The 25530-nt window shown below is 42.9% G+C and overlaps 1 protein-coding gene across 2 annotated transcripts in view; it reads right to left on the reverse strand.

Moving 5' to 3' along the window:
* Positions 1-4983: 4983 nt before the first annotated feature.
* The window catches only part of TCP11L2 (t-complex 11 like 2), a 36503-nt gene continuing 15956 nt past the window's right edge, over positions 4984-25530 (reverse strand). For both annotated transcript variants that reach the window (XM_061125450.1, XM_061125449.1), the window contains 7 exons: positions 24948-25068; positions 23265-23485; positions 21002-21138; positions 14143-14330; positions 13751-13932; positions 10930-11102; positions 4984-5683 (listed from right to left, as the gene is read on the reverse strand). In XM_061125450.1, coding sequence (XP_060981433.1) covers positions 5439-5683; positions 10930-11102; positions 13751-13932; positions 14143-14330; positions 21002-21138; positions 23265-23485; positions 24948-25068 — 1267 coding nt within the window. In that variant the 3' untranslated portion in view covers positions 4984-5438. The remainder of the gene's footprint in view (positions 5684-10929; positions 11103-13750; positions 13933-14142; positions 14331-21001; positions 21139-23264; positions 23486-24947; positions 25069-25530) is intronic.

Below are 25530 nucleotides of genomic sequence, written 5' to 3' on the forward strand. Positions count from 1 at the left end.
TAAAGTCATACCTGATTTACTAAATGAAATTGGAACATGTTGGGTTGTGTCACTATCCTTTGAAGTCGACATCAAGGACAATAACTGCAGTCTCTACATACCCTTGAGCTCCTCAGCCAATGACAATATTGGGCTTAATGAACCATGGTTGTGATGAGAGTTGACAATTTTTGGTCTTATGTACTTAAGTACTCGATCATCACATCTCACAACACTAAAACCTCTTGAAGCTTGAAAGAGATTTAGGACTAATAAATTAGCTTTTGTAATGTATTCTGGCCACATTATGCTGAAGTTTGTAGACGATTTCAAATACATCTCATCTGACTCTCACTTAGGGCTCTGTGATGGAGAAGTCAATGGCAACCCACTCCAGTACCCTTGCCTGGAGAACCCCAGGGATGAAGGAGCCTGGTGGACTGCTGCCTACGGGGTCTCACAGAATCAGACACGACTGAAGCGACTCAGCACCAGCAGCAGGGCTCTGTGAGGCAGGCAGGTAGGGTAGGAAATCGATGTTCACGGCGAGACTAGAAGGCTGACTTGAGGTCATAATAGCTGAGAAAAAGAAGTGAATTCAAAGGTGCCCTGACTCTCAATCCCCTGCTACTTTTACTGACTAACGAGTGGGAACTGTTGGTACTTAACATCCCCAGAGGTAGAACAGATTGAATTTTTGTTTTAAGGAGGATTCAAGTGAAAAAATATATGTTGCAGAAAATGTGGCAGGCCCCACACTCATGGCATACTTTGCCAATCAGCCACAGAATTCTTTACTGCTTATCCTGGATTTGGCTTCAAAATCCTCTCAACTCGGTGCTCTGGGGAGCTAATACTAAAAGATCAGAGCAGACACATGACTTTAAACTTATTTTCATAGAAAAGAGGATTCATAGAGCTTATTCAAGGAAACTGGTGGGATCTGAGGTAGAAACTGCTAATGCTTATCAATACCCAATACCCAATACCCACGTCCACCTCTTTTCTCCTGGACACATCTTCCTGACTTGCTTGCACTTAGAGCCAGATGATTTTGAGTTCTGGCCGATGCATCATAAATAGAAGTGGGCAATCCATTTATTTCCCCTATCTTCTGAGTGATTCAGGAGATGCTGAAGGTTTTGAGGCCTGCTGAGTTATAAGATGGATGGAAGTTGGGTCTTTGAGTAGCTGGATTAAGGTCCTCAATACATACACCAACCTTCCCTAAACTTGGAACTACAATTTGAGAAATAAGGCTATGCTGAGACCACGGTGACTTGAGAGCTATTTGTTCAGCAGTTCATCAACGCACACCAGTAAAGGCTGATTTCACTGACTATGCCCTTCTTGGAATCATCTTACAGTGTCATTCTTAGAGGCAAGACTGGATGGGGAGAGGGGTTTCCTCACACATTTCTCCCATTCGAATTCAAAAGACCTCATAAATCTAAAGGATAGTGGATTTGTTTTTCTCTTTCTGCTCCTCAGGACACCTTTCTTATTTGAAAGAAATCGCTAGTTGAGTGACCTTGGTGGGAACATGGGAGTCTAAGTGTCAGCCACTGTCTCATTCCATCCCATGCAAATTAAAGCCTTGCCCTTGACAGAGATTTGTCCCACTGAAGGTTGATATCTTGGACTTTAAGTCTTGAGCAAATGAGGCAAAGCAGCAAGGACAGTTGAGAAATCAATCTCTGAATCCTGCTTGGCTGAGGCCCTGAGCTTGCATTGCCTTAGTTCCTACCCATTTGCCAAGCTTAATTCCCCAAACAAAATAGATTCGGTGAAGTATGTAAATCTCCCCAATAAACTCTCTTTCCGCCTGTTAGCTCGAGTCCATTTCTACTGCTTGTGCCATGTATCCAGGTGTGAGGGCATGTACACATACGCACACAACACATGATATTCTAGCACCAATGGCAAGTGTGCTTTGTCCGGACAATCTTTCCAAAACATAATTGTTTGCAACTTTCAAAGCATTCCATGATTCTTTACCTCTTTCAGAACAAACCCCACACATATGAACATGACATACAGAAGCCTTTTCCCTTGCTTGTTTCTCCTCTAATCACTCCCCCTCTTCTGGAGGCTGTTCCCTGGGCTCACCATTTCTCCACGACTGTGCCTCCTGTGCACTGGGCCTCTTGTGCCTTTCCCTTTCTTGGTCTCTAGGCAAGTTCCTGCCTATCATTCATGTTTTAGCTCAAGGACGATCCGTGAAAGAGTCCAGTGATTTTTCCTCTATGTGTCAGTTCAGTTCAGTCACTCAGTCATATTCAACTCTTAGCAGCCCCAAGGACTGCAGCACGCCAGGCTTCCTTGTCCATCACCAACTCCCAGAGCTTGCTCAAACTCATGTCCATCGAGTTGGTGATCCCATCCAACCATCTCATCCTCTATTGTCCCCTTCTCCTCCTGCCTTCAATCTTTCCCAGCATCAAGGTCTTTTCCAGTGAGTCAGCTCTTCACATCAGGTGGCCAAAGTATTGGAGTTTCAGCTTCAGCATCAGTCCTTCCAATGAATATTCAGGACTGATTTCCCTTAGGATTGACTGGTTTGATCTCCTTGCAGTCCAAGGGACTCTCAAGAATCTTCTCCAGTATCACAGTTCAAAAGCGTCAATTCTTCAGCACGCAGCTTTCTTTACAGTCCAATTCTCACATCCATACATGCCTACCGGAAAAACCATAGCTTTGACTAGATGGACCTTTGTTGGCAAAGTCATGTCTCTGCTTTTTAATATGCTGTCTAGGTTGGTCATAGCTTTTCTACCAAGGAGCAGGCGTCTTTTAATTTCATGGCTGCAGTCACCATCTGTAGTGATTTTGGAACCCAAGAAAATAAAGTCTGTCACTGTGTCCATTGTTTCCCCATCTATTTGCCATGAAGTGATGGGACCAGATGCCATGATCTTAGTTTTTTGAATATTGCATTTTAAGCCAACTTTTTCACTTTCCATTTTCATCAAGAGGCTCTTTAGTTCTTCTTCGCTTTCTGTACTGTGTGTACTTATTTTAAAAGCATAGCCCAAATTACACTTTATTGCTATTGTTCATGAGTTTGTTCTTCTTACTAAGTTACAAACTTCTCAGGGCAATGTCTGTCTAGTCATCTGTGTTTTAAATACCTAGGATACTTCTTGACACATAGTAGATGCTCAATAGCTATTTGTTGACTAAATGAGTGAATGAACATGATTGATGTCTGTGAGGCTTTGACATTAAGTAGAAGATTCCTTCTAGAACCACTGCAATAAAGACTGTGCAATATTCCAGCCCCAAGCTATCCAAAGGTGGTTTAGAAAACAGAGACACCATCTATCTTGAAATAATTTTTAATGTTTTAAAATGTAACTAGTGCGCACAATACATGTTTAGCAGTAGAAGAATGAAAATGTGTGTATGGTGTTTAGGAAAATTGACATTACAAAACAAGACCATGTTAAGAAAATTCTCAAAAGTAAAAGTAAACATTTAAGTAAAAACCAAATAAACAACATGCTAAAGGACAGGATTTAAAAATCCTAATAAATGTACTTGCTTAAATCCAGACTTGGGACATTGAGATTTACTTTGCCACTTAAAAAAAAAAAAAAAAGCAGAATGCCCTTCATTTTAAATGCATTTAAAAAAAAAATGTTTGCACTTTGTTTTCCTGCTGGCAGCTATAGTATAATCAAGTATATAAGAATACCAACTGGATTCCAATCTGATAGTAAAAAAGTATACCACCTGGTCGTCTAGTTAAATATACAGTTCACCAGGAAGGTGACAGAAAGTCACACTACACACTACCTTTCAGACCCTCTGGGCTACCCAGGCCTCAGAGTGAACAGTTGAAAACAACTTCAACTTAAGAGAAAATGCAAACAAAAATCTACAGCACCTTATGATTTCTAAGCATAGGAAACAGAATGGACATACAGGAAGAGGGAAAAAATGGGTAAGACCAATGATGTGCTGTTCAGTAAATTCCACTTCTACATAGCTGCTTAAATGGACAGAATGGTGATTTATGTATTGGTCACTGGGAGAAAAAAGCTGATGTTCTACATTTCCTCAAACTTTGGCAGATCCCTCCAAAATGTAAAGATCAGAGATAAGTTATCCACACAATCATTTCCCAGGCCTTCATCAAATCACTAGGGAGCACCATAATGGTAGAGGTCATGGTGAGGAAGAGGAGGTAAGGAAGGAAGAAGGATTGATCTTTTTCTTCCTACTTGCTCTTCTCCACCAGACCACTAAGGTTCAAGGAGTCCTCAGAAAATCAAACCATCAAAAATGCGTTTTATGCAAATAAAGCATTTTTCAGTAGTGCTTCCCTCAACACTTCAGAAGCATGTAATCTGAAGACAAGCAGATTTCTCCAGGGTCCTGACAAGCAGTGCCAGCGTGGCAAAGTTTAATACGCAAGAATGGCAAATGATGATGGTACTGAGAAGAGCTTCTTGGTCACGGTGGGGTAAGGATTAAATCCACAGAGAAGGCATTTGCCAGCATGGTATTTGCGTAAAGAAGAAAAAGAATCCAAAGTTCATCAGTTTCTTTTTCAGATGTGAATTTCACTGAGAATGGGGGTCCCATTTTATCAACTTCTTCTTACAAGTAAATTCAAGTTACCAGTTCAAACCACTCCTTCCTTATGTAAAAATATTAAAATCGTATATAAACCTTACTAATGGCCTGAGAAATGCAAGGACATTCACAAAGAGATGTGTGCAAAAAGTGTTTCTCTCAGAGAGCAGCGTTAAGTTGCAAGAAGAATCCACCCTCTAGAATGAGATTTTAGAAGGGGTTTGTTTCTATTTCCATTAAATCATCAAGGGAGGTTTTATCTAAAATTTGTATGTAGCATAAAAATGTATTTAATACATTTAAATTCTAAACAAATACTGACCATCGGTATCACCAAATGTGATTAGGTATATTTGTAGAATTTGAGGACTTACTATGTAAGTTTCTATTACATATGAATAAAATTTAATTGTACATTTCAAATACAATTATCCTTACTTCACATCATTTATTTAGAATGTCAGTCCCCTTGGTTATGATCACAACTTTCAACCCTTTAAGAAGCTGTACCAAAGTTAAAAAAAAATCATTAGATTTGATAGTAACAGGTGAGGAAATACAACTCCTTAAGGGTTGAATGAATAAGCCAGATATAAATGCTTAAGAAAACATTTACAAGTATTACATACGTAATAGAATTAAATACAAATTGCTTTCTGTTTGTTAAAAAGTCTCTTTAGGACTCGAAAATGGTGCACATGTAGGGGCATTGTGATGTGCATGTCTCTGCAGTGCTGACATTACTGGGTTACACAACTTCGGGCTAACACTGCCTCACACAGGATCGAGGATGTGCCCCATCTGTAATGCCACTGGTGGAAACAGACTGGGTACCTAAGTGCTGGGCTTCCAGTCTCTTATCCAATGTCATTTCCTCTTTAGTTAGTAGATGAAGAAGCTTCTGCCTTCCCTGTGGCTTCCTCACCGAACAGCAGCTTTCGGAGTATATTTGCATAAAATGGTCCGTACACTTGTTTGTTGAGATTCACGATGTTTGCGTATTGCGAGCCTAGCGACTCCAGCTCTTGCTGAACAACAGCAAGGCCTCCTGGCACGGGAGGCATGCCTCTGGGAGGGCTGGGCAGACAAAGCAGGCTTTTCATGTACAGCTGGATTCGTTTATCTGGGGGGGAAAGAAGATATGTTTATCTGTCCTATTATTAAAGCACGTTCTTTTTAAACATGAGAATAGTAATTGTGGTAGATGGATTGCAACAACATCCTCAATTCTTTACCCCCTCCCTATACTCATGCCCTTTCCAAGGTAGCCTGGCAGTTCTTCCCATCAGGGCTGGAGTCTGGGTGCCCAGGCCTTGGATCAGGGATGGCCTTCTGACCTGCTTTGGTCCATGCAGAATGTGGCCAGAGTGATGGTGTGTGAGTTCCATGCTCAAGAGGCATGGTTTGAATCTTCCCTTTCTGCCTACCACCACCATGTAAACAAGCATGGGCCAGATGAGAACCCATGTCGAGGGAAGCCCAGCTGTTCCATCTTAGGCCATCCTAGACCAACCAGTAACCAACCAAATCCCAAGCACTTGAGACAGCCCCGGTGAGACCAGCAGAGCTAACTACCCATGCAGCTGCTTACCATAAATGCATACACTCGGTCCAGCAAGACCAAATGAACTGCCTAGTTGCCCCACAGACTGGTGAGCAATGATAGATGGAGTCAGGGAAATCTGTCATGCCGTAATAGCTAATAAAACATGCACAGCACGTTCAGGGTGGAGTGGGGAATCTTTTATAAAAATTCAAATGTCCATAATTTTAGTTATATATCCTAAAGCTGAGTATGTAAACTGGGACTGCTAGTTTAGCCCAGACAGTGTTTTTCTAAAAAACAGAAGCTATCTAAAATGAGGGGCTTTCACATAGAAAATCAAATTTTTGGTTCTTCTGGAAAAATCTACTGATCTGGCAGACTTGGGAGCCCAAACTGCCACATGGCAAAGGTGAACATACATCTGGGTTTTCTCAGGACAGTTGAAGTTGACACCTGCTGTCCCGGTCTTCTTAAAAAGAGCACTTTCAACAGTGTCCTGGGTTAGAGAATAAATTATATGATCACCCCCCATGTGGGCAAGAATCTGGAGGCACTGAGGAAGGACCCCCCCAACTGACACTACCACCTTCTCCACTCTTCCTGCTTCAGTGCATCTGCTTTGAGAAGATGTCACAAATGCATGCAAATGCTTAAAAAGGGAAACCGCCGTGTCCTGGGCAGATGGCACTGGACCAGCCAGACCTGCTCCAGCCCAGCTGCTCCAAGGACATTCTCTGGCTCTGGAAACAGAAATCTCACAAATAAGAACATTTTCTAAGGAAAATGAGTGAGTGAGTGAAGTTGCTTAGTCGTGCCTGACTCTTTGCAACCCCATGGACTGTAAACAACCAGGCTCCTCCGTCCATGGGATTTTCCAGGCAAGAATACTGGAGTGGGTTGCCATTTAAATACACTCATCTAATACAGACAACTGTAATATTACTGAAATTCTTATATCCAAACACTTCTACACCAAATCATACATTTCAGCCAGATCTGACCTAGAACTCAAAGTGCCCGGTGTCCCATGTCCATATCTTAGCCCAGACTATTCCCTGTTACTAGAATGCCCTTCCATCTCACTTCATCTCTGCCAAAGTCAAGAGCATCCATGCTGATACTAAAGTCACCTCCTTTCTGTGGCTTTCCTTACCATCTGTTTTACTCTCACACCTTATTACTGTTATTTGAACATTTCTCTCTCTCACTTCTCAGACAGTAGGCTTTCTGAGTGCTGGGCCACTTTTTTAGCCTTCATTTCCTTGGTCTGGCAGTCAGCAGGCAAGTCATAAATGATGACTGTAGTGAAGTGAGAATGGAATGAAAAGGTCTATGAAGATAAACCCCAAACTGAAAACACGAGGAGCCAGAGAGGAATGGGGGCTGAAGAAGACCTGAGCCTTATCCATAAGTTTTCAACAAGAGGAAATTATTCATGGAGGGATCACTTGTACAGTTGAAAATTACTTTTTAAAAATGTAGGTGGCTATTAGCATGCAAACAATTTCCACAGCAGGTAATCCATAGATTATTTTTATCGTATACATTTGAAAAAATTGGTTTGAAAGAAAACTTGCTTTCTAATTATCTTTTTTAAAGGCTAAGAACACAGTGGGACTTGTGATTTTATTGTAAATAAACTGAGAACAGAAGACAGACTGTGGGTACCATGGACAACAGAGGAGGAAAGCTAGGGCTAAGCTGGAGCCCTTCTTCTGTCCCAGGGATCGCTCTAAGGTCTCATGTATTCTAGCTCCTCTGTGGGCAGAGAATTCAGAGCAAATGGTTCACTAAACTTCCCGTTAAGCTGGCTGCTCAACTCTCATGAGCCCGGGTCTATTTTTGTCACAGTTATGGTCCGGACACTTTTCTGTGAGACTGTTTAAAGAATGCAGGTCTTTCAAAACTGTTATTATGCTGACAAGTAGTTCTGTCTCTTCTGTGGACGAGTCAGTTTTTAGGCCAAGACTAAAGTGATGGAAGCGTCTGTCCATTTAGGAGCAGCCAAACCCAGCCCCTGCCAAAGACATGCCCTTGGCTTCCTGAGCCTAGGGAGAGACAGCTCAAGTGAGTCATGCAAGTTGCTAGGCAACAATACTTTGAACAAGGTTACAAAATACTTTCAATTTGCAAAAGAACAGGAAACTTGGAATAGGGAGGGCTGGGTGGAAAAAAGTGGCCTGACTGGGTTTTAAGAGGCCTCCTCGGGGTGGGGCATCTCCTGGCCCCCAGCTTCCCCCTCTCTCTCTGGTGCTGCCAGGAGCTCCCTGAGCTAAAGCATGGGTACAGAGAATACCCGAGGCTCTGGCCAGCCTGCCAACGGGCAGCAGGGCTCCAGCTCTGACTGGGGTGCCCATCAGAGCAGGGGAGAATGTGAGTCAGACAGGAAGACTCCCTACCCTGAGACCCGCAGGTTATATGGCCTCAGCTTGACTGCTCCCAGTCTCCATGCATTCATTCATCCACTCCACTGCTGACTGTAAAAAAAAATGCACAATGTGAGGGCTGCAACTTGAGTTTTATTTGGGGCAGTATTGGGGACTGCAGCCTGGGAGACAGCACCTCAGATAGTTCTGAGAGACTGTTCTAAAGACATAGGGGAAAGGGCCAGTATATGTGATTTTGGTGAAGGGGGAATGCATGTAATCAAAAATACATTTTTATGAAAGGTTTCTGCTAGTCTCGTGAAGCTTCTGCTAGTCACGAGAAACAGTCATCAGTATGAAGGATTTTAGTGTTTTTCCAGATATGAGGAGATACATGAATTGGGCTCATAAAATCAGCTCTGGAGAATATCTAACTACCTGAAGTCCTATCCTGCCAGTTTCCCCCTGAGCATGGAGTGCCTCTTTTCTATTCTTTATCCTGAACTCCTTTCAGGGGGTGTTGGAGGTCAGCAGCTGCAGCAGCTCGTGATTTAACCCTTAGAGAGGTAGAGTAGATGGCAAGTGCCAATCTGTGATTGACACCTCAGATATCTATTAAAGGTCATCTCTGGCCCCCCCCCCCATGGTCTGGGGAAATCGTGATGAGCAAAGATGCATCCCATCCTCCTCATGAGACTTCCTGGTACGAGGCAGAGACGGCTGACAGCCTGCCCTTCCTCCTCCGAAAAGCACCATGGCCCACGTGCTGGCTGCACAGCCAGAGATGACAGGCTGTGACATGCTTGTCAGCAGTGAAGGTCATGCAGGGCAGGGCCCGGCCACGGGCGGCTGAGGGTATGCTGTGTGTGTGACTGTCCTCACTGCCAGCCCTCAAAGCCCACGTGCTGCACACCAGAGTTCTTAAGTGGCCTGGGTGGCTTAGATCGCCAGCATCCCATGTCCCCAGGGATAAGGTTGAAAGACACCCTTTAAGAATCTCAGCTAAACAATAACCAATGTGTGTGTTCCTAGGGATGTCAGTGCGGTGCTTTGAAAACATGCAGATTCCTCCTGGAATGTTTAGATAATCAAACTCCACACTCTTTCCTCCATCTGTTCCTCTCCCACTGCAGCTGACACTTGCTTTGTCCCCCACATCACGCTCATCCCCTTTTTATGGCCGCAGCACCCTGATTCTGTTGGGGGGGGGGGTGGGGACAATTGCCTCCCTAGTTTCAGATCAGGTGTTCAGGTAATGCTGACTCACCTTAAGTTTCTTCCACTCTGGCCACCAAAAATGGGATGTGACCACCAACTGGAGCTTATGGGATTCAATTCTGGGGTTATAGTTTGAGCTAAGAGAGGAGGGAAACTAACTTTTTTTTTTTTTTGCTTGATTTAAATATGGAAAGATGCAGGCTGGAGTGGAAGTCACCTTGCTATGTTGGGAAGAGACTATTTTAGAGACAGCCATCCCAGAGGAAGGCAGCGCTGAGGGGGAAACAGTGGGAAACAGTGCCAAGACATCATCTGAACTCTGATTAACTATACCGGCAGCCAATTCCCCCAATTGCTCTTTTCTGTGATATGAGCAAATACAGTCCCTTCCTGATTAAGCCATTTTGTTGTTGTTTAGTCACTAAGTCAAGTCTGACTCTTTGTGACCTGGTGGACTGTAGCCCATCAGGATCCTCTGTCCATGGGATTTCGTCAGGATCCTCTGTCCATGGGAATTCCCATGCAAGAATACTGGAGTGGATAGCCATTTCCTTCTCCAGGGAATCTCCCAGAACCAGGGATCAAGCCCAGGTCTCCTGCTTGGCAGGCAGATTCTTTACCACTGAGCCACCTGGGAAGCCACTGTAGAGTTTTAAATTATCTGTCACAGGTAACAGAAAAACGTCCTGATACATTCTCCATTTCCCCAACTCACCAACACAATTTGATCCTGAGATATTCATTTTCTTAGCAATCAAGTAGGAAAAAAAAAAACACACACACACCACTATGCCTCTCAGTTCTATGGCCCTTTTAACTTTCAGTCTTTCTAAGCCTGACCAAGCAAGGGGCCTCAGCTCACACAGGTTAGCTTCCATCAGAGCATGTGTCTACGTTCTGTGAACATACCGCCATCTGGTTTGGATTGCTGTATTGATCTAGGAATTTAAAATGATGGCAGCATGATGTTATTTTCTTCATAAAACCCTATCAGCTGGGTAGTAAGGTAGAAGACCCTGAAACATCTCCCACTCCACTATATAGACACACATAAGCAGCAGTGAGTCCCAAACATTTGAAAATATTAATGCTTTCTTCATGTTTTCAATATTTTTTCACCAAGAGAAGCAGGTAATCTGTTTAAGACTAAAATTTGACTGATATTTAACATTAGCCAAAGCCAGCATGGTAAAGCATATTGGCATTGAAGCAGAAACCAATAAAAGTATATGGGCTCACCAATTAAAGACCAGATGGGATTGTCCTCTTCTTCGATGCTTGAGAATTGGCCTACAAGGTTAGCTTGAACCTCAGCGTTTAAAGCTGGTAAACCTCTCTCCATTAGGGTCTTGTTAACCTCAACACAAGTCTGAATGCCAATAGAATTCAGGACTTCCTTCAAGTTAAAGGTCCTACAAAATATGAAACAATAATTCCACCAGGGACAGCTTTTACTCAGCAGGTTTTTGTTTTGTTTAAAATATATACCAGCTTATTTCAAATGTCTACCAATTTTCTCTTATATAGACAAAAATTACCTCTATTAAAATGAGCTTAGAAAATAGGAAACTCCTCCCAACCACCAAGCTTTACATGCATCAGACTTTTAAATGCTTAAAACCACTCAATTCTGTAGGAAATATGAAAAGCACAGACAGAAAAATGTGGTCCCTAAAAATAAATCTGCAATCCCATTTTCAGGCAGGGCTATCAGAAAGAGATAGAAAATGTTTGTTTAATTTGTAAAAAAAAACCCTTCTGGCTTGAGTGGATTCAGTCATAGATTCTGTTTTAAATGTGCTTAGAAAATAAGATAGAATCAATTTGTTTATCCATGTCTGAGCAGGAAACCTCTAACACCAACCAAAAACAAGAAATAAAGATATTCAGAGGCCAACACCATAAAGACAAATTACCTAAAACTCTTGACCTATTATGATGAAAGATAAGAGACTCTTTCACACTGTTACTTTCAAGTAGCTGATCAGTAATCCTAAATATATACAGTCCAGAAAGATGTAAAAAGTAGTTAGTGGTGGTTATTTAATAGATAAGGAAAAAGGTGTAACAGGAAGCAGCATTTGCTGTGTCCACACTATTGTGAATGATATTGAAAACTGCATCTCACTATTCAGAAAGGCTCTTTAACACAACCTTGTGCAAAATGGGAATTAAGGGATAAGAGAAGGGGGGATGGTGGTGAGGGAATTAGACAAAACAACAATCAGATAGGCAGAACAACTATAGAGAAGATGACTTAACAACTAATAGTTATTAAGAGCTAACATCTATCAAGCACTTACCATGTGCCACACACCTGCACTAAATCCTACACATGAGTCATCTTCAGTTCAGTTCAGTTGCTCAGTTGTGTCCAACTCTTTGTGACCCCATGAACCGTAGCACGCCAGGCTTCCCTGTCCATCACCAACTCCCGGAGTCTACCCAAACTCATGTCCATTGAGTTGGTGATGCCATCCAACCATCTCATCCTCTGTCATCCCCTTCTCCTCCTGCCCTCAATCTTTCCCAGCATCAGGGTCTTTTCAAATGTCATCTTAAGTTGCCATTAACTCTAAGGTAGGTATCTTTATATCCCTTCTTACAAGTGAGGCCATGAGACTCAGAGTGACTCAGGATCTTATTCAATGGTACATTACAAGTCAGTAGCACAGCTAGGATTTAAATCCTGGTTTGTTTAACCCAAAAGCCTGTCCTTTTAGTAACCATTTTGCTATGTGCTTCATATGAATACTTAGGCAGTACTGGAGGGCTTCCCAGGTGGCTCAGCGGTAAAGAATTTGCCTGCCAATACAAGAAACGCAGAGATGCGGGTTCAGTCCCTGGCTAGGAAGATCTTCTGGAGTAGAAAATGGCAACCTACTCCAGTAATCTTGCCTGGAGAGTTCAATCGACAGAGGAGCCTGTTGGGCTATAGTCCACGGGGTTACAAAGAGTTGGACACAACTGAGCAGCTAACACTAAGCAGTATTTGGGGACTCACTAAAGGCTTAATAAATTAGAATTCCTGGGAAATAATGGTTACCCAGTGTGGGGAAATGCTAAAAGCAGGGTTCTGCAAAACCAGAGCAGGTTTCTTTTCCTTACAGGTCTTGGGTCCTGGAATGTGAAAGAAAAGAGCCTGGCAGGTTAGCGCAGGATCAGTAGAAAGGGCAGGGACTTGACAGGCTTGGGCTCGGGCCTTGGCTTGACCTTTTCTTGGTGTACAGTCCAAGGCAAATCCTATTCTCTCAGAGCTTTAGGTCAAAATGAGAACTCTGGATTGCCAGAACCACTTGGGCTAGTTTGGCTTTTAAAATTCTAGGATTTTATCAAGTCATCCATGTGCTCTCTGAATAACAAGCAGGAGGATGGTATGTTGGATGCATTAGGTGTAAAGTCCCTGAAAACACCTGAGAGGACGGTCAGCAAGAGGAGCTGACACATAGGAGACCCATGGAAACACCCGGTCATTGGCCAGGATTAGAAATTTTCTGACTTGGACAGGATTCCCAATAATGCAAAATTGAAATGGGATTCTAGTATTCAATGATGGTTTGATACTGAGAAATGAATTTGGCAAAGACGAAACTTTCACTGACTTGTAAAACATCTCTGAAGGACAGAGATGTCACTACTTCTGTAGACTTCACAGAGGCTGGATCTGTGAAGCTGGTAAACATTTTGTTGCAGAAAAATGATGGAGTCAGAACAACTCAATCAGAAAGCCTCTCTGACAGACACTGAGCATGACGAATTTCTAGGTATTGTTTGTTTTTTCCACAACACTGTCAAAGGAGAGCTTGTACACACTCTGTCCTAAGTGGAAACACTACACTCACCCTGGCACCTGTTATGGAAAAGACCTCTCCCTACCAATGAGGGACATCTAAGCCTTCAGAGATATGAAAAGAAACTCTAGGAAAAGAAGGCATGAGCTAAGCTTCTCTAAAGCACGGTCCTGAATACCACATCCAGATTTTCCAAGGTTATTCATGTTCTCTGAAACACATGCAGAGCTGGAATACAAGGGAGAGCAGATAAAAACGCTGGAACTCACTCTTTGTTCATGCCTTCAAGTAGAACAGCTGAAATCCTTTTTAGTCTGACTGCAAGCTCAGGTAGGCCTTCTGTAAGAGCACCCACCATGTTGTTGGTGATAAGGGCCAGGCAGGCAATCATTTTCAGTTGATTCAGCTTTTCTGTCAGTTCCTGAAGACGTGCTCCATCTGTCATGAGTGTCTAGCATATTTATTTAAGATATAAAAATAGAAAGGGAAGCTCAGTACCATGAACATGTCAAATCAGGAGTGTTACATCCAAACCCCCGTTTTTCATCCGATTCCAGTTAAGGTCATTAAACCACATGCAACACAGACAGACACTATTTGAACTTAAGAATTAGAATATTGAAAACTTGAGGGAAGCCAAAGGGGGAAAAAAATCACTCACCTCTGGTAATTCTTTTTTCTGATAATCCCACTGTAACAGTTTCAAGTAACTATTATTTAGCACCAATGTAGGACTCAGGCTTGGCTTGGAGTTGTTTTCGGCTCCAGGCGTTAAAGTAGCCTCAGAAAGAGAAAGTAACTCTTCATGGACAGATTCTTTTATCCACTCTGTGGTTTGATCAAGAGCACCTGCAAGGGAAAAGGCCACACACTTGTCCTACGGCTGATAGACTCCTTCATTTGTGTGTTCCACACATGATGAATGGTAAGACGGCCACAATCCTCAAGGAGCCTATGGTCCAGATGGGCAGACAGTTATGTAAGTTCACAATTGCAGCAGAAGACAGTGAGTACTAGAAGGCACAGTGGGGGTGGAGGGAGGAGAGGCTGTCTATGGTAGAGTCTAAGAGGAAGAACTCCATAAGTGATATTTCAAGTCACGAGGCAGATACAGGCAAGAGCTGTCACTCCAGGCTAGGAGAACAGACCACACACAGAGATGGCATAATGAGAAAGCATGGCAGTTTGGATGCTACAAGCAAGTCTGTACTGCTGGTCCATAAAGAAGCAGGGAAGGGAGGAGAGAGTTGCAGCAGATAGCATCAGATGGACAGACAGGCCAGCTCATATATGACCTTGAGTCTTGTGCAGAAAAGTTATCTGGATTAAAACCAGTGGTGATTAAACATTTTGGGTTCCAGACCCCTTGGAGTGTCTTGATCAGTGTCTGATCGAGCTATGCCTTTCCCAACATGCTGATATGAACACTTTTTTTTTTTTTTTTTTACTTCAGACCCAGTTCTAAGGTTTCCCCCTAGAAATAAATTGTTTTTTAGGCCACATTTCTTATTAAAAGTATGCATTTGATAGAATTTATAAGGTGCCAATTGCTTTAAAATGCAGACTGAACACAGGTGCAGATTAAAAAAAACAAAAAACAAAAAATTCAGTGAATGAAATAAAGAATAGTCACCCTGAAATTCATCAGACCCAGCCCTTAAACAGGGGTAATTTATGAGCAGCTCCATTTGCTATACAAAAGCAACACCACCCCCAGAATTTCACAACTTTACTTCTCTTCAGTTGGCAAATGTTGTTCTTGGTTTTCCCAGTTTTGTTTATAAAGAAGTAAAAGACTTGCAGTCTTTAAAAGAGATCCAACAGAGAGAAAGAGTGGAAACCATCCCGGGTATAATTACAATGTGGCAATAATATGCATTTATACTACAAGTATAATCATTTACAACTGACACATTTAAAAGCCCATTTAGTTATCTCAAACAAAAGCAACAGTGTAGCACAGAGGTTCTCAATCCTGGCTGATGGTAGAATCAACTTAAAAAAAGATAGATTTTGTGTGTTGGCTCTTGGAGATTTTGATTTAACCAGCCTGAGATGGGCTCAGGCATCTGTGTTTAAACACTCCAGGTGATCCTTATATGTAACCAGGCGTGAGTACAATTGGTAAAGCAGAAAGAGCAGGAGTTTAGAGGGAAACAAGGATTTTCTCTGAGGGATCTGCTAAGATCTCAGGGGCTTCCCAAGTGGCTCAGTGGTAAAGAAAATCCACCTGCCAATGCAGGAGCAGCAGGAGACATGGGTTCGATCTCTGAGTCGAGAAGATCTCCTGGAGGAGGAAATGGTAACCCACTCTAGTATTCTTGCTGGGAAATCCCATGGACAGAGGAGCCTTGTGGGCCCCAGTCCAGGGGTCCCAAAGAGTTGGACACAACTCAGCACACATGCACACTGCTGAGATTTCACTCCCATAAGCAAGAAGATCAGCTGCTCTGAGTGGCTCCAAGAGCAAGATCAACCCTAGGAGGCACTGGTACTTGGTTTTTCATGCGAAAAAAAGCCTCTCCATTAATTTCTTCAAAGGCAACTGAGCACCAACTATACACTAGATACTGTACCTTGCTTTGGAAACTAATCAAACATTTTCCCAGTGGTACTTGTCACTTAGTAGCTTCTCAAAAAGCTTCTGCTCTCTATATCTGGCATGAGACCCGGCAGGTTTCCTTTTTAATTCACTATCTCTGGAGTTAACCATGCACTTAAGGACTGACTCAAATAGTCTCCTTCAGATTGGCAAATTGATTTGGTCCCTGACACCTGAAGATACCTTTCCCTTTTACTGATATACACAGTGCATGCAAATCAAACTAAAAGACATAAGGTGTTTTTTTGCAAACTTTCAGAAAGCAAGAGGAGGGAACACTTCCTACTGTACTTATTAGGCCAGCGCTGTGTGTGTGAGCATGTGTTCAGATGCTCAGTCATGTCCAACTCTTTTGAAATTTCAGAATATTGAAAATAGGAGCTATTTAAAGGTTTGAACAATGCCAGGGACTCCTATTCATGTATTCTGCACCATTATTGAATGATGGCTGTTCAGAATTGTAAAGACGGAGAGCTAGCCTGGCCCCTGTTTTCAATATTCTGGAAAATATTCACAACATCCCAATTTTCAGTTAGAAGAATGTAGTCTGCTTATCCGTGATGTCCACTCTTTTATGCCTGGTGACACCTCACCTTCCCTTTTGTTGGTACTGATTTTGAGAAATCATTTCCGTCACTCCATGCTTTTTGCAGATGTTAATTAGAGGCTCCATGACCAGGACCAGGCAACCTCCCTACCCAGCCGTTGGCCTGGCTGAGTCATACGCCCATCAGACTCTTTCCTGGGACTCTGAATGATGATTACAGTGTTCAAGGATGGCCCGTGTTGAAGTGCACATTAACCAGCTGAGGACGCAGCTGGAAAATTCCCCTTGTTTTTTCCTCTCCAGATTCCTGATGCTCTCCTGATTTCTGGCCTTGCGCAGACTCAGGTAATTTTAGCTTTTCTGTGAACTGTCCTCTCCTTCCATTCACTTCCTTTTCTGCTAAAACAGCCAGTGAGTTTCTGTTGCCTCTGATATAACCCAGCTGATACAACACAAAATTGAAAAATCCAAAGAAAGGAATGAAGGCAGCAGCGTGGTTTACTCCTGGCTTGGCCAGGGGAGACCTGGTTTCCAGTCCCAGCTCTGCTATTTCTCAGCTTCACGGCTATGTCTTTGGGCAGGTCACTGCTGAGCATCAGCTTGCTTATCTCTAAAATGTTCCATAAATATTTCCTGAATGCCTTGGGTGCCAGGCAAAGACAACCGTAATGCAATTTCATATATTTTTTGAAAAATATTTATGTCCCATGAGGATTTCTGAATCACACGAAATGAAGTTCCTGAGAACATTTTATCAGATATAAGAGATGATCTAAATAAATAAAACCTTTTCTTTCTTAGTATCTGAAAAATCACTTGTGGCCTGGGGGTTATGTGCCATTCTTTCCACAGATAATTTAGTTGTTGAATCCAATGTGGTTATTTTGTTGACATTTAAGACACGAACCCAATCACTGCATAAGGCTTTCTTGGGTATATTTTAAATAGGGAGATGACGTAAAATCTCTCTGGTGGCAAAATACCATCTTTTGGGGAGTCAACTAGGAAACCCAGAGTACTTCTAAATATTGATTTTCCAAATAATTATCTTATAAAAATCATGTACACACAAAAATCCAACACTTTTGTACTTCTGTGCAGTACTGTAAGACTCTTATTTTGATAGCAGGGCACAGTGGCCAACTTTTGGCAGCGTGACTTGAGGATATAATTAACAGCTGACATATACTCTGCTTCCTGGACTCTTGATTTGTCTGGGAACATATTTAGAGCTGGGCAATAATGACCTATTTGCACAGCTGGATTCATTCTATTCTTAAATCTCTGGAAATATCCAAGTCAATGTGAAAGGAACGAGTGAAATACAAGTGACTAAGTCTGGATTTCAAAGAGAGAAACAAATGATTTGAGATGAACAAAACTGTAGTTCAACCCTACATTAAGGGATTTGTTCAAGATTACAGGCCCATCTTGACTTAAGACATGGAGACATTTGTACACATGTATATGAACACGCAGGGACACAAAGGAAACCAACCAGTGAGTCTCAGGAAAATGCTGCTAAGAACATGGTTATCATATTAATAGCTTAGGTTTCAGATCCAGGATGGATGTAGGGTTCTATTTCCCATAATCCCTCTCTGCCTTTGAAACCAAAACAATGTAACCCTAAAGTCAAGAGAATTTATGTTGCAGAAGGATCCTTAGACATCATCTAGTCATATCTGTCACTCAGTGCTAGAACTTTCACTGCAAATACCCGCAGTACAGTCGGTATACTGTTTGGAGAGAGTCAGTTTTGCATAGTGGTTAAATGCATATGCTTTGGGGCAGAGACACACCTGAGCTATCCAGGCTCTTCCACCCGCTAGCAGTCTCTTACTTTAACCTCAATTTCTTCCTTTATAAACAGTGGGTGATAATAGTCTCATAGGGTGATGTGTGAAGCTTGAATAAGCTAATAAATGTAAGGTGTTTGGCACATAATAAGGTCTTGGCACATGGTAAGTGCACAAACAAAATGTTAGCTAGCATAGGCTACTATGAGTGACAGGGAGTTCATTCTGAAGTTAAAAGAGCAGCCTCAGCTTCTAGGAAGGTCTAAATTGGCTGTTGGCTACTTCGCTCCCATGGGTCCTAGTCTGCCCTTCAGAACGTAACCAAAGCCCTGAATCACTAACCACAGGGCAGGCAGTGCTCGTGGCCCACCCGAGTCTCCCTGGTACCAGGCACTATGGGCCCAGCTTCACTGACTGCTCTCATGTCACCCTCCATGGCCCTTGCCCTCTTTCCTGGACAGGCTCCAGCCTGCTGGAGTCCCTTTAAAGGAGGCATGTGTTTGGCTCTGTATACATAAGGTTATCATATTGAAATCTTGACAGAAGAGCTCAGTCCACGAGGGGGAAGGTGGCATGGGGGGATCACCTAACCCAGACTTAGACTGTTGTTGCAACTGAAGCCCAGAGGCTGCTGTCAAGGGTTTGCTAATAAGGGAACCAGTGAGCTAGCCTTTTGCCAGCTGCCCAACGTTTGGCATCTTGGTTTCCTCACCTGTGGAATGAAGGGAATAACAGTACCTCCCACAGTGAGGAGTTGTGAGGATTTAGTGAGGTAATACTTCCTCCTCTCCCCACTTCTGGCCTGGTTTTAATGCCCACTAGTACACTGAAACTGCTCCCATCACAGATACCAAGGAGCCTCATATGGTCTCATACTACGATCAAGCCTTGGTCTTCATCTTTCTTGACCACTTAGCACTTGTCACAGCTGATCACTGAACACTTTCTTCACTTGTTTTGCAGGACACCACCCTCTCCTGTCTTTCTTCCCCTCTCTGGCTACCCTTACACAGTCTCTGTTCTTGGATCCTTCTTCTCTTCTTAAGCTCTAGATGTGCAAGAGTCCCAGGTCAGGCCCACTCAGTATCTACACTCATGCTCTAGGTAATGTCACCCAGGGTAACCCTGGGAGGAGAGCATGGAGTGGACAGGAGTGTGGAGTCAGACTTCTGGGCTGAGTCCCAGCTCTACAGCTCTCAAGCTGTATTATGGTGGCAAGTGATTGAGGCTCCCTGTGTCTCAGTTTCCTCATCCATAAATAGGGAGTAATTTCCTAAAGTTTTCATAAAGATTAAATCAGTTAAAACAGGTAAAGTGTTTAGAATATGGTAAGCATTCTCTATGTGTCAGCTACTACCCAGTTCCATGGCTTTAGATGTTCACTCCCAGTGCTCACCATTCCCCCAAACTCCAGTCTCATTCCTAAATCCCTCCTAGTATCTTCATATTGATGTCAAACAAGATCTCAAAGTTCACAGGTCCAAAACTAAACCCTGACTTCATCCCATGTCCCACCCTCCTTTCCTGGGTCTCTCCCATCTCACTAACAGGCATCACTATTCATCGAGTTGCTTAGAGTCATCTTCACCTCTTTTTTTCCCTCATCCAACTTGCAGCAAATCTTGTTACTCCACTTTCAAAATACAACCAGAACCTGATCTCTTCTCACTACCTTCTACCACCACCATTTGGACGATCTGCCATCTGTGATACCACCTAATTGGTGTCCCTGTTTCCCTTCTTGCACTCATATGATTTATTCTCTATCCAGGAGCCAGAGTATGTTTTAAAAATAAAAAGCAGATGCTGCTTCCCTGTTCAAGCTCTCCAATGACTCCCTATCACATTTGGACTGAAATCCAAATTCCTCTTATTTCCTCACAAGGCTTCCTATAGGACCTGCCTCAGTCTACTACTTGGCCTCCACTGTAACCACTCTTTCCTGCCTACTCTCCTCCAGCCTCACTGTCTGTCCTGTGTTTGTGCAAAACACAAGCAAGGTTCTACTGCAAGGCCTTTGTACTTGCAGCTCTCTCTAGCTGGAATGTTCTTCCCTCACATCTTCACATGGCCCTTCCTCATTCCTTTGCAAACTCTGCTCAAATGTTACTTCTCCGAGAGGCCTCTCAGTCCACCTCACCTAAAAAACTCACCTCTTATCCTCACTCCTGCCCCATTACTGCCTGTTTCTTTATCCTACTTTTATTCATAGCACTAAATAACACATCTGACCATATATGCTTGTTTTTTTGTCATGCCTACTCAGCCATCTCCTTGGGAGCTGCAACTTAATTTTTTTCACTGTCATATCTACAGCACCCAAGATGTATCTGGGACACAGCAGGTGGTTAGTAAATGTTTCTTTTTTTTTTTTTTTTAATGCATAAAGAGTAGTGCTTAGTGCAGTTCCTGGAGTCAGAGTTAAAGCTATGAGTTTGTGATATTAATTTTAGAAGTCAAAAAAAGGTTGAACAGAAATGCCCAAAGTCTTTATAAATACTATTTAAGATATTAAAAACCAAAATGCCACATTTCACCCCACTTCAATATATACCACACATATTTTACTTACTTGGAGTTTCTTCTAAAATTTCTTGGAACTTGGTTCTCTCATAATCTATCAACTGGCGCTGAAGATGTGGTCTGAGACTCCGAATTGTAAAATTCACCATGTCCATTTTCATGAGGTCCAGGACATGAAATATTTGTCTGAAAATTTCATAGTTAAAATAGTTAGACAGGTGATCAAGAAAATCATCTGAAATTCATTAACTATTATTTATTTTACAGGCTGGAAAAGATAAACATCTCCAAAATGGTTTTGAAATTCCAATCACTTTGACAAGGACACTTTTCATAAAAGGCATTACACATGCATTCCAAATGTATTCTTCCAGAGATCTCAAGAGTATTTGCTTTAGCAAATATACTTCCAACTGATTCATTACATTCAGCCATAGACTGACAGACACTAAGAAGTATAAACAATGAGTCTTAACAATGAGACAAAAAGACATTCAAGAAGGAATTTTCTTTTGAAAGTCCCTGAAATTTTAAGGAATCTGAATATAGTATACCCTGTTTCTATCCCTAAGGAAATAAGAAAAAAAGAAAAAAGAAAAGGACAGGGCAGTGAAGCACCAGGGAAAACACTGCATTTCAGAGTTGGGCAGCCCTGTATTCAATAACAGCTTTACAGCTGACCAGCTCTGTGGCCAGGAACAAGTTACTCCATCTCTCTGAGCCTTAGTTTCCTCACCTGTGAAAGAAACGGACAAGATCAACCTTGGAGAGATGTTGTGAAGAGTCAATGAGATAGTGTATTAGAAATGCAGGGACAGTACCAACCACTAGATGCTCAATATATGAGCAAGATGAACACCACAGATTTGATTATCACACATGGGTAATAAGATCATTCAAAGCAAGGATTCCACAGCTGAAGAATCTCAACCTGCCAGAGCTGAGCATAACTCTTAAGGATATTTACAACCCATTTTACAGATGAAAAAAGTGTGACTTGAGAAATGGTCAACTTTCCCAAAGTCAGAAAATAAGGAACTTACTATATGCAAACCAGTTTCCTCCCCTTCCCTTTCCAATACTATTACATGAAATTTAATTCTCTATGTGGCTGTATTCACACAACAAAACAAAAAAAAAGGAGAAGAATTTGCCTCAATGGCAAAAAGTACTGTAGACTCCTCTTTCCTCTGGGATCACAAAGAAGTTGTTGCCTACACAGCCAAACTAGAGTCTTTATGATCTTACTGTGTACATCACTTCCTGAAGGAAGCTGCAGCAGTTAGCTAGCCAACCACCAAAGGTCTGTTTCCCTTTCTGCAGTGTGGATGTGTGGCTGGGAAATGTGATTCCACACAGCAACCACATTGCCTAGACCCACTTCAATCTACATGGGACCACAGGACTAGGCATAGTCAGTGGAATATGTCACTTCTGGGCCGAGGTGGTTAAACATTTAATATGCCTTCCTCAGGGCTTCCCGGGTGGCTCAGTGGTAAGAAAAAAAATCTGCCTGCCAATGCAGGAGATGTGGGTTCAACCCTTGGTTTGGGAAGATCACCTAGAGAAGGGAATGGCTACCTACTCTAGTAATCTTGCTTGGAAAATCCCATGGACAGAAGAGCTTGGTGGGCTACAGCTCATGGGGCTGCAGAAGAGTCAGACACCACTGAGCGACTAAACAGCAGCAGCATGCCTTCCTCATGATCTCTTCCCCATTCACCAGCTGAATGTAAAGGACTCCAAAGACCTGGGTGGAGCCAAGGAGAGAAGGAGACTGGGTCCCTGAATGGCGCTTGGAAGGCTGCCTGACCAAGAAGCCCTGACTCAGACTGTGGCGTGAGTGAGAAACAAACAGTGGTTAAATCACTGAGAATTCAAGGTTTACATGTCAGAGCAGCTACCAATGCGCTACCTGATCAAGGCTTCCTTGAGGAGATGAGGTGCCTCTGCAGGGGCCCTATTAATCCTCTCTACTTCCCCTCCCATAGCACTTTATCACAACTGTAATTCCTTGTTCAGGGTTGTCTCCCCATTAAACTGTATACTCCCTGGGGTCAGAGATCATATCTGCCCCTTTCATCACTGCATCTCTAGGGCCCAGCACTGCCAACTAACACCCTTGTTTGCTCATTCTACGTGAAAGTTCCATGCATACAATAAATGATTGACCCCTTGTTGAGTCAGTTTTTTCCCTAGGGTGAAGGGTTCTTTTGGGAGACCAGTTACTACTCTGTGCCCCTCGATTCCCACATTTCCCTTCTGAATGCACTCAAAGGTACTTTCAGGAAATGCAAGCAGCCAGCACTAACCTCAGCACCTCCACGATGTTGCCGGTAGCCTTCAACTCCCGGATGTCGTCATCCCGCACCGGGGCGCACAGCTTTCCCATGGTACTGATGACATAGTTGGCCAGGCCTTGGATGTCGACAGCACTGTGCTCAGCCTGCTGCCTAATGAGGTCTGTGTCTAAAACTTCACAAATCTGGTTGCGAAGCCTGTTGCCACCAGGAGTCAGGAAAGAGAGGAGAATCTGCACAGGCATAATGAACAGCATCATCACATGAAGAAACGCTGTCATTTTTAAAATGTCACTGTCTAGATGACCAAGCTCCCTGCCCTCAGCATTTGAATGCCCTGGATATCATGGAAGTTTGCCCCAACTCGGTGGTGGATCAGAGAAGCATGACAGGGTCCTGTCCTAAAAAGAAAGCTCTATCTTCTGAATGAAAGCCTTCCCTTCCCTCCTGTGGGAAGTTACTAACACCATCATAATGAAAATAACTGGCAAGGAAGCAATAGTATTGAAAGAACTTTAAAAAGTTTACAGAGAAATCATGTAAAGAAAGAAAAAGTTGCAGATCAGGGATCCAAAAGAACCTTTTAAAGAAGGGCAAATAGTAACACCCCCATGGGCCCCATTGGTATAATACAGTATATTTACATGTGAAGTATATATTATGGGCTTCCCAGGTGGCACAAGTGGTAAAGAACCCGCCTGCCAATGCAGGAGACGTAAGAGACAGGGATTCGATCCCTGGGTTGGAAAGATCCCCGGAGGGAGGCATGGCAACTCACTCCAGTATTCTTGCCTGGATAATCTCATGGACAGAGGAGCCTGGTGGGCTACAGTCCATAAGGTTGCAAAGAGTCGGACACAACTAAAGCAACTTAGCATGCATGCACGCACATTACATATTATGTGAGCAGCCTATTCACGACACAGCAGACACTGTACTTATACACACGGCATGTGGTTAGGAGCGCGAGCTCTGAGCAGGAGTGCCAGTTCAAACACCTTCTGCCCCTCAAAGCTGTGTGACCCTGGATGAGTCAGAGAACTGTTTCTTTATACAAAATAGTAACAGGCATAACTACCTCACAGCATTATGGTAAGGAATAAATGAATACTCTAGTGCTTAGCACAGAGCAAGTGTCTTGTGAAACGTTAGCCATAACTGTCACCTGATTTAATTCTTGCAACTACTCAGGAGACTTGGGCTTCCCTTGTGTCTCAGATGGTAAAGACTCTGCCTGCAATGCAAGAAACCTGAGTTCGATCCCTGGGTTGGGAAGATCCCCTGGAGAAGGGGAAGGCTACCCACTCCAGTATTCTGGCCTAGAAAATTCCATGGGCTGTATAGTTCATGGGCTCGCAAAGAGCTGGACACAACTGAGCGACTTGCACTTCACTCACTCAGGAGACTGAGACTCAGGAGAAAGCAGAAGCATATCACTAAAGCAGACCTATCTAACCTGGGCTTTGTGCTCTGAAGCACCACAGCCACCACCTACCAGCTAAGCGCTGGCCTGTGTTCCGGTCACTGCCCCGTCTCCACTCTCCTCTCAGAGGTGCAGGCAAAAACTCTTCCAGTGATTGAACTGGCTCAGTGTTTCAAAAAGAGCCTCCAGTGCTCTTTAGAGAACAGAAAAACAGCCTTTGGGGCGGGGTGAGGGCAGAGGATTACTAATGAATACAGACAACATCAACTTGCCTCTCTGATTTCTTCAAACAGTTTGATGGCGTGTTCATACTCAGGAGGCTCTGCATTCAGTTCTGATTCCAAGACATCCCAGAAGGCCTGATGGACAATGTGCCTCACTCGACCAGCCAAGCTATGGGAATGAAATGAATCACTTTTCTTAACATAAGCACTATTTTTCCTAATTATAAAAGAAATATGCTCATTGTAGAAATCTTAGGAAATGCAGAAAAACAGAGAATAAAAATTGCTCATAATTCTATTATTAATCTTTTGACATATTTGACATATTTCAATGAATGGTCTTAATACAATTTTTTTAGTAGTGGTCTGTACAATATTATATACTTATTTCGTTTAATATTCTGTCTTAAGTGTCTCCCCTAAATTTTTTAAGTGCTTTCTTCCTATAGCTTTCGACAAGTTCATAAAATTCTGTCCTAGGATTTCCCTGGTGGCACAGTGGACAAGAATCTGCCTGTCAATGCAGCAGACACAGGTTTGATCCCTGGTCTGGGAAGATTCCACATGCCATGGAGCAACTAAGCCTGAAGCCACAACGACTGAACTTGTGTGCCACAACTACTGAAGCCCG

Source organism: Dama dama, chromosome 22 (genome assembly GCF_033118175.1).
Source record: "Dama dama isolate Ldn47 chromosome 22, ASM3311817v1, whole genome shotgun sequence".
NCBI classification, from domain to species: Eukaryota; Metazoa; Chordata; class Mammalia; order Artiodactyla; family Cervidae; genus Dama; species Dama dama.